The sequence below is a fragment of the Daucus carota genome, chromosome 6 (assembly GCF_001625215.2).
Source record: "Daucus carota subsp. sativus chromosome 6, DH1 v3.0, whole genome shotgun sequence".
NCBI classification, from domain to species: domain Eukaryota; kingdom Viridiplantae; phylum Streptophyta; class Magnoliopsida; order Apiales; family Apiaceae; genus Daucus; species Daucus carota.
In genome coordinates, this window is record NC_030386.2 from 5,811,671 (window position 1) to 5,825,823 (window position 14,153).

The window sequence follows — 14,153 nt, forward strand, 5'->3', positions numbered from 1 at the left end:
AATTCAAACAGTGACACAAAATAAAAATTACAATCGCATAGCAGATCAAACTTGCCACTGTTAACGTTCACCATCCAAATTTATATCCAAGTAATACACAAGGAAAATTATATCGCAAACAAAAAGCAGTATGTACTATGTAGCAAGTACATCAATCTCTGTAGGCTTTAAACAGACCATTATTAAGCTAGTGACCAATAATCCAATGGTACCACCAGATATCACATTTCAGTCGATAAGCAACATAGGAACTAGGAACTTCTGAACTGACGTAATTAAAGTGATCATCTGTAAAGACTTTCGGATCGTAGGTTCTCTGCAATTTCAGTTTCCCATCTGTCACCGTTCTCAAGTAGTTTTTCCTTATCATAAAGAAGCTCCTGTGCAATGAGATGATATAAAATTATTCTGGTAGTAATATATAATTATGAAGTGAAAATTTTGCGATGGAATAGTCCCCGACCTCGTGAGTCTCAGTAGCAAACTCAAAGTTTGGTCCTTCAACAATTGCATCAACAGGACATGCTTCTTGACAGAATCCACAGTAGATGCACTTAGTCATATCAATGTCGTACCTATACAAATCAAGTCACATAAGACAGCTCGAAAACAACAATGCGTGGGAAGTAGTCATCAAATACTATACTTTACCTAGTCGTCCTTCGGCTTCCATCTTCACGTTCCTCAGCTTCAATTGTGATTGCTTGAGCAGGGCATATCTGTTGCAGGCAAATATATATATCTTAATGATGTGTGCATCATCATCAAAAAAAAAAAAAAAGCGAAGTGTGTACTGTCTACACAACATATAAGGGTTCTTAGCTGCCCTTAGTTAAAAGTATGAAAACAATATAGCAATATTTAAAAGACAAGACCTACCTACGACATGTCATATTATTATATAGAGCTAGTACCTTTCTTTATGTAATTGGACTTTTTAAAGGATGAAACAATCAAGTACAGTATATATCTTTTCTACCTGATTCTGTAACGAGAGAAATACACTCTTTTTGATACATTCTCCGTCTGGTTTTAAGTATGCTATATGATTTGGTCTATACAGTCAAACACAACGAAATTGACAGTTCTATTAAAGTTTTCACAGTACCATGTAATAGCTATTCAGATCACAAATGCGATCAACTTATGTCCGATAAGTGGAGCATATAGTACAACACCCATCACTTAATATATGTCATTCCATTACTAGTACTATATAAGCAATTTGCAATATGAATATGTCCCACATAGTATACATTTCTATTTTCTGCTTTACTTCTTAAATTCAAAATTTTGTTGAAGCCATAAAATTGATTCTTACAGCTTCACAGAGTTTGCAGGCAATGCATCGTTCCTCCCCAGTAGGATAACGTCGGAGGGCGTGTTCTCCACGAAAGCGGGGGCTCAGAGGACCCTTCTCAAATGGATAATTAATCTGTCACAGGTAAATTCATTAGAGCCTTGGACCTACTACAAGTAATGCTGAACTATGTTACTCGGACTCTTCATTTTGCCTTGAAGTACCCGTGTCGGACACTTGACACTCAGACATGGACACTTGGACTCAGACACTTATTTTAGGCCAAAAACATGTACATTTTTCAAAATATTACCGAGTCCGACACATGGACACGTATCCATGTCGGACACTTCTAGCCGAGTCCGAGTAACATAGATGCTGAATAATTATCGAAGGCACTTACAGTAACTTTTTGTTCAAAAAAGTACTTGAGCGTCAAACTCAGACCCCGAACCAATTCAGTGAGAAATAAGGTATTGATGCTACGCTCAAACACTGCAAATGAATGGTATTAATTTTAAAATTTCCTTTTGATTCGAGAAGTAAATAAACAATTATATTAAGCAAAATGTCACAACTTAATGAGCATATATTTCATGCAGTACCAGAACTCCAATCTTTAGCAATCTCCCTCGAAAGTTTTTCCCTCTCTTCATCATCTGAAATTTAAAATTACATAAGGAATAAGAAAAAGAACTGGAAAATAATAGTATGTCATTATGATACATAAAAGGAGGAAAACACCCATTTTTTGATGTAGCATACTAGATTTCTGACTAAATTAGACAATGGCAAATTAGGCGATCAGTTTTCTCAAACATCAAACATAACAGATAGAAAACACTGAGAAGTTCAGATTTCTCTCTTAACCCCTTGCAGCTGCAAATAGAATAACGTTAATTCTTTTTCATAGTAAATTTAATTGAACAAAAGCCAAGAATTTAAAAGTTGTATGTACTTGTACAATTCTTAATAAAAAATGAATGAAAAAATATAAAGGAACTAATAATCACACACACATATATATTGCCAAGTAAAAATCCACATATTTCCTAATATATAATTTATGTGATGCATATTAGCCAGGGAAGAAGTGTCAAGTGTATCAGTATAACCTTTGTCAGTAGAAAAAGACTGCTTTGTCGAAAATGAACATGTGCCATGTCTAACTCCATAACCATTCGTCCCCTGCAATGATTGCCCAGCTGCAACCTAGCAGAGAAAATAGTCAGTTGTGCAGAGTTCAACACCATGAGAGGAGCAACAACTTCATATACACAGATTCCAACTACTTGGACAAAATGAAATGGTGGGAGAATGGAACAAATTTTAAACATGCATGAAGGAATGTGTATCCTCTTCTCCCTTCCATTTTGCAGATTTACATAAAGATTCATTCATAACTATTTCAAGAAAAATGGTTATACCTCTGTTTCACCACTTCCCCAACAGAGATCACAAACAAAAAAAATTGTTACACCTCTCATGTTTCTGGCTCTCACTTATACATCCTTCTGTTAGATCTCTTTACAAAATGTCAAGCCCTTCTCTCAACCTTCCATACCCTCTATGTCTTATATATGGTTTAGAATCATCTACAACTGTTACTTATTCACTCATGGAGAGTTTTGCTCATGAAATCATCAAAAAGAAAACGTTATGCAAGAAAAGTCTTGCGAAACTTATGAAGCGCCAGCTCATTTACAAGGCCAAGTCGGCCTTCGACTAGGTTTCATTCACACAAGGGCCTCATAATTTTACTTCATAAATTATAATTGAACTAACTTTATAACTATCTTAAATACACACCCACACACATATATTACTTTGAAAAAGGACAATAGAATTTGTGCTGAAAAATAAAAATACTTCCAAGACACCCTTTCTTCCAAGAATTATAATTCAATACGATTTGTTTCAAGAATTTATATATAAAGGTACATTTTTTGAGGTTGCCTATGGGCCTCAAAAGAGGTTGAGCGGCCCAGCACTTACAAATGTAAACACCCGACCAGACATATTATACACATCCATTTTCATTTGTGATACAAAGCAGACATCTAAAGGTTGGAGGGGACAAGGTCTTCAAATTTTGGAGAGCATTTTCCATAACAGGTAACCTAATCTTTTAGGAATGTCGATGAGAAGCGAAAACCCGTCACTAAAAGCTTGACACAATATGTCAGTAATGACTAATGAGTAATGACTATAACTCTTGGGTAGCAAAAGAATGCTTGTTCTTCATAAACAGTTTAATTCTTAAGGTTACAAAGTGGGAAAGAATATATACAAACAAAACCAATAAGCACTCGAAAATCACTAAAAATCTCACTCAAAGTAACATTTAGTTAACCGGAACACATAGACTCATTAGTCATAATTTCTTCAGGTAAAACTAAAAATCGCTCCATGAACAATAACGGAAAACCTAATACAGAAATCATAGCACAATTTAGCTCTATCCCAGCCCTGACCCTGGACGTGGCATCATATAATTGGGTCAAATTATAATTGGTAATAAAACCCTAAAGAGAAAATTTAGGGATCCTGGATTTAAAGGATCGGATCCGATTTCATGATCCATCCGGACAGAATAATTCGCTAGTAATACAGAAAGAGATATATAGAAAAACAGATACTGAAGAAAGGGACTTACAAGCTGGCGAGAACGAAGAGCAGCGAGAGACCTACGAGCTAAGATGGCAGCGGCCATTTCTCGGATTTTATTTCTCTGCGTTTTGGATATAAAAACTCGTCTCGCCTAGACACAACTCACTCGCTGTTTATACCCCCACCCATGGTTCTAAAAATCCCTGTTGGGCCTGTTAATCCTCAATTAAAATCAGATTTAATGTAGAGTTAAACTATTAAATAATTAAATAATTTAAATAATATCATTAATACATACAAAATTTTTAGTTCAATTAATACATAATAATCAGCATCTCTAATTTTAAAACTACACCTCCATGTCACCATTTGGAGTGGGTACGATATTCGAAAACTTGAAATTATACCGGGTGAATAGGTGTTATATCTAATATACTCGAATTTTAAATATTAATAATTAAACTGTCACGTATAGCTTGATGTTAAGATTCAAAATATACTGTCACTTAGCTAACAATGCATATGTAATACAAAACAGATATAAACAGTAAGTTATCAACACCAAGAATTTCAGCCAGTTTCAACCCCTAATCATATTGGTCTACGCCCTGATCCCCTGCCAACTGGTAATAGATTATATTATTAATATAGATTCAATAATATCTCCTTTCAACCCTTGTTCTTGTTATCAGCTTGCCGAAACTCCTGAACTCTCTCCAAGACCTATATTTCTCAAGTATACTCTTCACTAGCTAACTAGTTCCCTTATTTCACAAACTGGGTACACAGCAACAAAACAATTACACCTTGAACAATACAAAGTATGTGAAAATTACAACTGAACTATTAGTAACCAGATTGAATATTTCATTTTGCTCACTCATACCTCACCTCTGTTTTGAGAGGTTTTGTCAATAATATCTCAAAGAAATAATAATCCGCTCTTTGTGGCCACATTATAAAATATCTTAAAATTATAATTTATATTATATTATATATATTATTCAAAAATATATATTACAAATTAGAACTTATATAAACAAATTATTTTATTTTAAATGATTTTAAATATGTGTGTGTTTGTGTGTGTATCAATGGATTTTTACTTGTTATTTTTTATGTTATAGAATACAAAAGTTTTGAATGAAGTCTTTTTATTTAACAATTCAAACAATGAGGTTAGATTGCAGAAGTGAGTTGAATACTATCTATAAAATTTTCAACTTTTTCAACAAAGGATGTAATGAAAAATAAGAATTATAAATTACATAAACAGAAATGTAGAAACAAGAGGCTTTTCAAAATTTGAGCTGGATTGTTTTTCTCCATCTAACTTTTTGAGTAAAATTACTTGGCAGCTAACAAATTTGAAGTGCTAACCTTTACGGATTTTCTTTTCAAGAGTTCTGGGTTGCATTTGTATTACTACTGTAACTAGCTTTATAGCCCGTGCAAGGCACGGGCAAGTTCTAAATTGATATATTATAAATTTGTATAACATGTGAGAAAATACTTTGATCGTGTTGCACTGCTAGAAAACTCATAATCTTTAACGATGCGCACCAATGATGAATGTAGATTTTGGAAAAGTGCCGTAAGTGAGAAGCACAAGAGATCTTAAAACGATGAACAAAAAATAAATAGCTACTTAAAAGTAGAATTTCTAAGATTTATTAGGAATCAGATGTGGGGATATAAATTACACGTGCTAAAATTTGTTGCAATTTTATAACAGTCTCATCATTTTCCAAAATCCATCAACAAAACTTTCCTTCTTCCCTTTTTTTTCCTGTCAGGAATACATACATCAACAAAACTTGATTATAGACCCGGCCAAACGGGCGGGCCGTGCCGGTTCGTGCCGGTTCAAACAGGTTTCGAACCGTCCCTGTTGGAACCGTAACCGGCATGGCAAGACTGGCGGTCCGGTCCGGTCCGGGCCGGGCTGGTGTAGAAGGTAACCGGAACCGTGTTATACGGTTTGGCGGATTTGACGGGTTATGCGGTCACACGGTTCCGGGCGGTTCGCGGTTCAACGGTTTGCGGTTCGAACGGTTCAGTGGACACTGGACACTGGACATCTGGACAGTCCAAGAGTGTGATAAAGCAAGAGAGATAGTCCCCAATTTTATATTTAAAAACAGTCCAAGGTTTACACGGTTCGTGAACCGCGGTTCACGCGGGTTGGCACTAGCCCTTACAGGTGTCATGCATTCCCATTGAGTCATTCCTTCTTCTTTTTCTATATCCCCTTTTTATTTTCATTATTCTCTATTCTCTTATGTGGTTATTATCCTTTTTGTGATATAATATTAATTTATTTGATAGTCCCCAATTTTATATTTAAAAACAATATTTTTTATGATGCAGACTTATATGCCTTACAAATTAGTATATGTTTATGTTTTTAAAAAAATTAAGCAGTTAAATGATGGTGAGTTGCTAAATTTTTAATTTTAAAATATTTTCATTTTTATAATATAACTATAAGCATATTAAAAAGTTAAAAGAAAATATTAAAATGTTATAAATTTAGATTCTTAAGTGGATTAAAAAAGTATATTTAGATCAGTTTCGAAAAAAAAATATATATTTAGATATTTAGTTATGATATTTTTTTAAAATAAATATATCAAGTTAATAATTTATTCATAATGGCACTAGATTAGCATGTTTAAATATTTGATTAAAATATGTGTTTAAATATCACAGGTTTACACGGTTCGTGAACCGCGGTTCACGCGGGTTCCAAACGGTTCGAGCGGGCTTTCGCGGGTCACGGTTCCAGACGGTTCGGGCGGATTTTACCAGTTTTGGCGGGCCGGTTTGTGACGGTTCGCGAATCGAAGATATGTGAACCGTAACCGGCTCGTCGTTAAACCTCGGTTCGGGCCGGTTCGTGCCGGTTCGTGCCGGTTCGAACCAGCACGTGAAAATACGGGCTAAATGTCGGTTCGAGCCGGTTCGGGCCGAGCCAAACCGCCCGTTTGGCCGGCTCTACTTGATTATAATGAATATGACAAATTCAACCTGCTAAGATTACAAACGTTACTATAGTGACTGATGGAAGGAAAGTGACAAATATATGAGAAGCAGAAGAAATCATACACATTACAGTTAGTCTTCATGACTTGATTAAGTAATTATACCCCTTTGATCAATTCACACCCGGAAAATAATACAACATAAGTGCCGCACACTTCTGCAACAACCTACAGAATAAAAAGATTAGAATTCGATAAACTATTGCATACTGAAAGAACTGACCCAAATTGGGCTTGAATACTACTAAAATATAGATAATTACTTAAGGGTTCATCCTCTGTTGTCCCAGGTTCTAGATTCGACTCTGTTTGCCTTGAGAATTTCTGAGAACGGATACTCAATTGTAAGGATATAAGCCATATTAGTCACACACAAATCTATACTCGGTTGTAAACTCTTCTGCAAACCTATATTCAGTATATTTGTAATGCCCCCGAACACAAATGTGACTAAATGGCTAGAAACTGTGGAATGACAAAAGCAATGTGCCAAAGAATTTGCATGTTAACTCACTTGTAAGTGCTTCCCAAGAGTTAAAATATCAGCATCTATAGCCCTCAAGTCAGCAATGGCTTCCTTAAGCTCATCCTCAGAATCTCCAAGTCCCAAAATTATAGAGGTTTTTGTTATCATACCCTCCTTGTCGGCCTTTCTGTGTTTTAGGACAGATTAGCTCTATCCATACCTAGATTTATAGAAACCATCAACCAACTAAAGATAAAAATCAGAAATATAATATAGTACCAGAATGTATGCTTAACAGTAACAAAAGAAGCACAAATGATCATAATACACATTCTATACATTTCACAAGAGGCATAGCTTCAAATTACAACAAAATTACCACGACAGTAATGAATATAAGTTTGAACGAACACAAAACAAAATCGCACAACAGACTCCAGATTTCTGCATATTCAAACAAGCATACAGACAACATCTTAACATTTCTATGATCATATGCCAGGAACTATACTGAGGGCACGGAGCCAATGTCAGCTAATGGGTGTCAATAAATTGATAAATAGAATTCTAACACACACTAAATACTAATACTAAGATACCATGCCCCGTGTGGCGTAAAAAAAACCATCAATTTGTTATCTAGTGAGACAAAATTTCATATGCAAAGTTGATTCACAGGTGCCACCAGATCTGATCCTTTCTAGTTTGTAATATAATATTCTTGGTTTATTTTTTTGAAATTTTATTTGCATTAGTTAGGTTATAATTATGTTATCAAATGTAATCCTAGTCAAGGGAACAAACAAGAACGATAAATTAACTATAAAAACAGTAACCAGCAGACAGACTGAGAATCATATAGCAACACCAGCTTAATTTAAAATATTTTTTCCAGAAAATGAAATTACTCACGTTCCATGGCCATCACCATCAAAGGTGAAGCATAATCCTGAGTAGCATTGAATATTCCTCGTGTTATAGTAGATGCAGCAAAATGGCGAGCGCCAATAAGCTTTCTGTTGCATGAACCAGATGAGAAGTCCCTAGTAACCTAAAGAACCATGCAGACTGCCCATTCAGATTTCACGTGCAGGGGGGTAACCAGAAGCAAATCCATCAATCAAATAGCGATAGCTGTAGAGTTTTAGATACTTCTCCCCTTTTAAAACCTTTCTCAATATAGCATCATGAAATCGTGTAATATTATGTCCACAATACCGATCAGTTCCTGAGATATTTCTGAATCAAATAATTTTTTTAGAAAATAATGCATATGTAAATTCCAAATACCAGCAACACAATGTATACAATATTAAGAAAAGAAGTTAAGGTAGAAAATAAAAAACAACATGAAAGTGAAACATAAGCATTAAAACAAATAGAACATAATAACTAATTATAGGTGATTTTAGAAAAGGCATTTAAAAAGTAATGCATTACCATATTACCTCAAGATGAGTACATGATTGCAAAAAATGGATACAATGAATCTAAGGATGGAAATGAAACAATGCTGAAGGGAACAAAAAGATTTTAAAATGAATAAAATATATATCACTAACTATAGTGTAACATTATGTTAAAAGAAGCATTATTAATACGAGTGCCAGAACCCACTAAACAGGAAGCAGACTAAAGAAGGGAACCTTAACAGCAAGTTCAATGGTGTGCTATATTTTGTTGTATATCTATATTGTAGAACAAAACTAAAATCACCACTCCAATGGTGTTTAATATCTTGTAAGTCTTGTAATAAAATAGAACAATGCCTTAGTTTGTTGTAAATATAGAAGAAGAGATAGATGGGGCTATAAATATTGCCACCACGCCAAAAACTGAAAATTGTGGGATCCTTGTGTAAAGTTAGGTTGAAAAATTAAATCTGTATATAAAAGAATGGGGTACTTGAAGAAAAGTTAAATTTGGAACAAGATATAGTACCGATCTGGATATTGTGGGTGGACTGTTATCGCCAGATGGGTTGTTTACCACTCTGCACAAGAGCTACTTGTTCTCCCTCCACCATCCCTTGCTCCCGTAAACGAGTCAGACAGATTTAATAAGAATCCCATGGATGTTAATATTCAAATTTACTGGCAAAACAACATGCACAGTTGGAAACTTAGCTTGCAGTCAAGTTTTGAATATTGAATGAGTAAAGGAAACAATCCGTGAGAAGATTGTTGTCCGGCTATTATACCTCCGTGACATCTAATGTGTCAGGATCATTGGAAAATATTAGACCCCCGCTACAAAGTTACTTCAAAAGTTTATATATGAAAAATTCTAGTCCAATAAACAAATTGACGGAAGCCTCAAATAGTAGTACTCAAACTACCTAAAAACATTACTACAGGAATCTATGCTAGAAAAATATCCTTATATCTTTCACAAACATTAATGTATTTTTAAAAAGAGTTATTCTCAGATGTGCACAAGCCCCACTAACTAAGCAACAAGTTTAATATAGTATTTCCCCTCAATTGTAACTTCAGGAGGAATAGTACATTCTTGAGTTGAACTGATAAGATAACTCAGTTTAGCTTATGCTCCATTTCCTATACCTATTGTAAATATGCATTGTAACTGAATTTGATCAGATGCTAACAAAAGCCTAGATTGTCGCCAAGAAATTTCTGAAAAATAAGCAAGTCACCAAGCCAAATTTAAGGGACAGAACATGACAAGGACGCATATCAATAACCACACAAAAATTCCACACTTTATATAATATCAACTCAAATTTTTGAAAAGTGCCACAATAGAAATTATCAAATACCGTCAAAAATAAAACATGATGAGACTAATGTCTATACAATGACATCAAGTTCATAGTTACTTGGGCGAAAATTTATCATTTTGCTCCAGAAATAGAGGCTTAAAATACTTCTTATAATTGCATTGAATTATGTATAAATATACATTTCACTTTCTCTACCAATCTCTTTCTCTACTGAATACTATCAATCCGCATATTGTTTTCATGTTTCCTGACAAAATCTGAAAATAATGCTTTAAATGTTCCATTGCCTCATACGATAATCAATTAGAATATAAATCTCTTCTTGTGGTACTAAAAAGTCAATTCCGGTACTACAAATACTTAGTTGTGTCTTAATTCCATTTTTTTCTTCACCTTTAAAATTCATATGCTTGCCTTCCTAATATAATCTGAAGCCAAGTGCTCCAAAACCCAAAAGAAACTAAACCTGCCCACCTCCTTATCAGACCTACGTTGACTGAACCATGACCATATAGCTGACAATTAAAATATAAACTTTCTGGAACATAGTAGTATTAAATTAAGGGTTCCTAATTCATAATCAGATAATCCATGAACTTTTCGTTAATTTTTCTATATGTTTCTCCCTCGATACTTGACCATTATTCTTTTTTGCTATCCATACACATTGAGTTTCCCTCAAATTCAGCTGCTGAAGCCAAACTAAGGAGGTGCTCGTCAATAGAAATTATACGCCAAAAGGGTGTTCAGGTGTCTTTAGGAGCTATGAAACTTTTAAGTTAAATGAACAGCCAAAACTGAAAAAATGTGGAGTACCCCAACATCAGGTGGAAAAGTTTAGTTTTCCATTCCCCAAGTGAGCAAGATTAAACAGTCAGTATTCAGCATATATTACACAAAGCTAACCTCTAAAAGAGGGAATAAAATAACATGCAAAACAATCATGTAGAAATTAACAAACAAATCATTTAACCACAGTTGCTTGAGTACATATGCCAATGAAACCAATCAAATCCACCACCAAATTTTAAATCAAAGAATAAAGAAAAATAATACCTTGGTAATGGCTTATCCAATATGTTCTTATTTCTAGAACTACTTGGCAAGCAATTCCTCAAGAATGTTTATTCTTGACAAGCAATTCCTCATTGAGATGAACCAGAGGAGCTTGCTTCAAACCCAAAATTCTCCATACTAACAACCTGAATAATAATCAGGAAGATCAGGAATGAAATCAAGAACATAATTAAAAGGCAGGCCCAAATAAAATTTCAAATTATCGATAACAAACAAAGGAAGACTGTTTCTTTTTGTCAACATCAAAAGCTTGACAAGTCTATTAGCAGAATCCAATTTCTGCTGGGGTGAATTAAAAATCAAAGCTTTGAACTTACGTAAAGTAAGGGCTTGTTTAGTGACTGTAACCCGAGGGTGTGGCAGAGATTTAAGAGTCACGAAATGATTGGATACGTATTCATCGATGAACATAGTGGCGGTGGGAGGGAGTTTAAGCTGGCCGGAGAGGGCGGTGACGGGAAGGGTTTTAGAGTGGTGAGAGACGATAATGCTATTGAGAGAGACGTGTGTTTTGAGGTTTTTCTACAGCCTCGCCGATCAGCTGTAAGCCTGTAACGAAAATAGTAACGGACGGACTTGGATAAAAATTGAAAAAGAAAAAGAAAATAGTAACAGAGTTATAACAGAAGCTGACCTGGAATAAATTGGCTCACAGAACCTTAACGGAACCCCATGTTGCAGCATTATATATATAATAGATTAATGATACATTTCAATGAAATACAATACATAAATTTATATTTAAGAGACTAGCTATTTTCTATTTTAGTCTATAGCATCATCTTCATACTCCATTCTTTGTACCCACATTTTAGGAAAATATTTGTTTTTTGTGACAGAAAGCATGGTTTCCTGGTTGCTTTGCTAGAAATAGTAGACTTTGAGTTCTTCAATATATGAACAAGTCTTTTTATAGCTTACCTTCAAAAATAGTTACAACTTTTCTATGTTCAACCCATGTGACTATATCATCCTTTTTGGTATGAGCTTCCATCCTGAAGAATGTTCTTGTTCCTTATTCATCTCTGAATTTCATTAGCCAAAATGGCCGGAGGTGAATGGTTTTACCAGTATTGGGAAGACTTGAGTTTCAATGGCAGAAAATCAGATGAATATTAGCTTATTTGAATTTCTGCAAATTTGTTGCAGGTCTCTGATCTAGCCACATTTGAGAATCCTTCAGTGTTCTTCAATTTGGTGTAAACAGGTCTCAATTTATTGTAGTCTTGGACCGAGATTCTTCGCAGAGGTCTCATTCTTCTATATCATCCCCTGTAGTGAAATTTCATGACTACACTATTATCATTGGAGATGCACATATATGTAATTTCAGGGCATCCATTCGGTATGAAGGCCCATTGAACAAACTCGGACAATTAAAAAGACAATCCTTGCATAGTGAATGAAATTTTTATTTTGATTGCATCACAAGAGCATTCTCAAACAAATGTACTAATTATTTTGATGCTCTGCCTATAATGTCACAACAAATTGGGTACCCTCTTATATTTGACTAAAAATTTGATTTTGGTGTAGGCTGTCAGAGAATAGGCAGTAGTTTATAATTTTCATTTCTGTCAGCTTATATTGAAATATTATTGTCCTAAAGTTGCTTTTTTTTTTTTATGATGAGAAAATTAAAACATTTTAGCTGCATGAGAGAGCCTTCAAGAACTTTATTTTTAAGGATTTCAAGAAAGCTTTTTTTAGGGATCTAAGAATACCTACAGAGGTGAGATAAGTTCTGACAAGAGTTTTGCCTACTGTGTACTTCTCCATCAGATACTATGCTACAGACAAATGTTGATGAGAAACCCTTTGCAGCTAATCCAAATACCACACCTCAAACACTGACAAAAATAGTTACCACCTCCAGACTCTAGTGCTTCTAAAAAAGCATTAGTTGCCAAAGTTAAGAAATCAGCAAAGTTTGATGACATTCAAGGTCATCGGGACTAAGGATTCCCCCTAGAAAACCTAAACAAAAGGAGCAACAAGATGGATCTAGCAAAAGCTCTCCTTCCAAGAAGAAGCCTCCACAACTAGAACGGAGGAGGTTTGTTGCCAAAATTTCAGAATCTAAAGATGATGATATGAGGATACAACACCTTTGTCCTCAAAGTTCAAGAAGTTAAAGTCTGATGCTGCAACTTCTCAAATATATAGAACCATAGAGTTAAATTTTATGGAGTAGACAAAAAACATTGGAGTATTGAAGTAGAGAATTGAAAAAATATAATCTAGTTATCTAAATTTAATTTTTTTGTCCTGCAATATTTTGCAAACATTTGGCAATCTGCGGATTATGTTCTGCAATATAAATATTGCAATCAAAACGTAAAACAATTTTTTTTTATAAATCAGAGAACATTGTGTTCTGCAATATAACTAATACGCAAAATATGAATTTAATACTTGTTAAAGTTTGAAAAATATTATTGATTAATTGATAATTTTGTTTAAGACAACTTATAAATGATTAATTACATAAAAATTTGGATAATTAAAGATATTATTTTTGATTAAACTAAAAAGTATAACTCGTACTCCAATACTCCAATATTTTTGTCTACTCCATAACTTAACTCTAGAACGATACTCCCCCGTTCTTAAATATCTGTCGTTTGATTTTTGACACGCATCTTAAAGTGTTTTGACTATATAGTTAAAAATATTATTTTTGTAATTTTATTTTTCTGAATAAAAATATTATATCAACACTTTTATTCACAAAAAAAAATACTTGAAAATATGGGGATAGTTTATGTATAACCGATGATTTGGTTATCACTTTGAGAATTCGATTATATCAATCGGTAAAAAAAATAAGAACTAATCAATGTAGGGATGACAAAATAATCCGATCCGACAGATATCCGATCTAAGACCCGATCCGAAACCCGAAACCCGAGC

General features: G+C 34.2%; 1 protein-coding gene and 1 long non-coding RNA gene across 12 annotated transcripts; both read right to left on the reverse strand.

The window, feature by feature from the left end:
* Positions 1-11: 11 nt before the first annotated feature.
* LOC108227839 (NADH dehydrogenase [ubiquinone] iron-sulfur protein 8, mitochondrial) lies at positions 12-4,116 on the reverse strand. The gene is made up of 8 exons (XM_017403204.2): positions 3,957-4,116; positions 2,416-2,512; positions 1,906-1,959; positions 1,704-1,795; positions 1,322-1,435; positions 652-719; positions 464-575; positions 12-380 (listed from the first exon to the last, which is right to left on the reverse strand). Exons 1-8 carry the CDS (start codon positions 4,011-4,013, stop codon positions 285-287), a joined length of 690 nt encoding a protein of 229 aa, XP_017258693.1. The 5' UTR covers positions 4,014-4,116; the 3' UTR covers positions 12-284.
* A 1,220-nt stretch (positions 4,117-5,336) lies between these two features.
* Positions 5,337-11,826, reverse strand: LOC108227841 (uncharacterized). 11 transcript variants are annotated; one of them, XR_010284056.1, is made up of 7 exons: positions 11,558-11,825; positions 11,220-11,365; positions 9,362-9,513; positions 8,333-8,659; positions 7,218-7,640; positions 7,019-7,122; positions 5,338-5,699 (listed from the first exon to the last, which is right to left on the reverse strand). It is a non-coding gene; the product is annotated as an uncharacterized LOC108227841 (long non-coding RNA). The 11 variants fall into 11 exon arrangements; XR_010284054.1 differs by lacking the exon at positions 5,338-5,699 and adding an exon at positions 6,551-6,940; XR_001808114.2 differs by lacking the exon at positions 5,338-5,699 and having other exon boundaries at positions 6,975-7,122; positions 7,218-7,278; positions 7,469-7,640; positions 11,558-11,821.
* Positions 11,827-14,153: the final 2,327 nt, after the last annotated feature.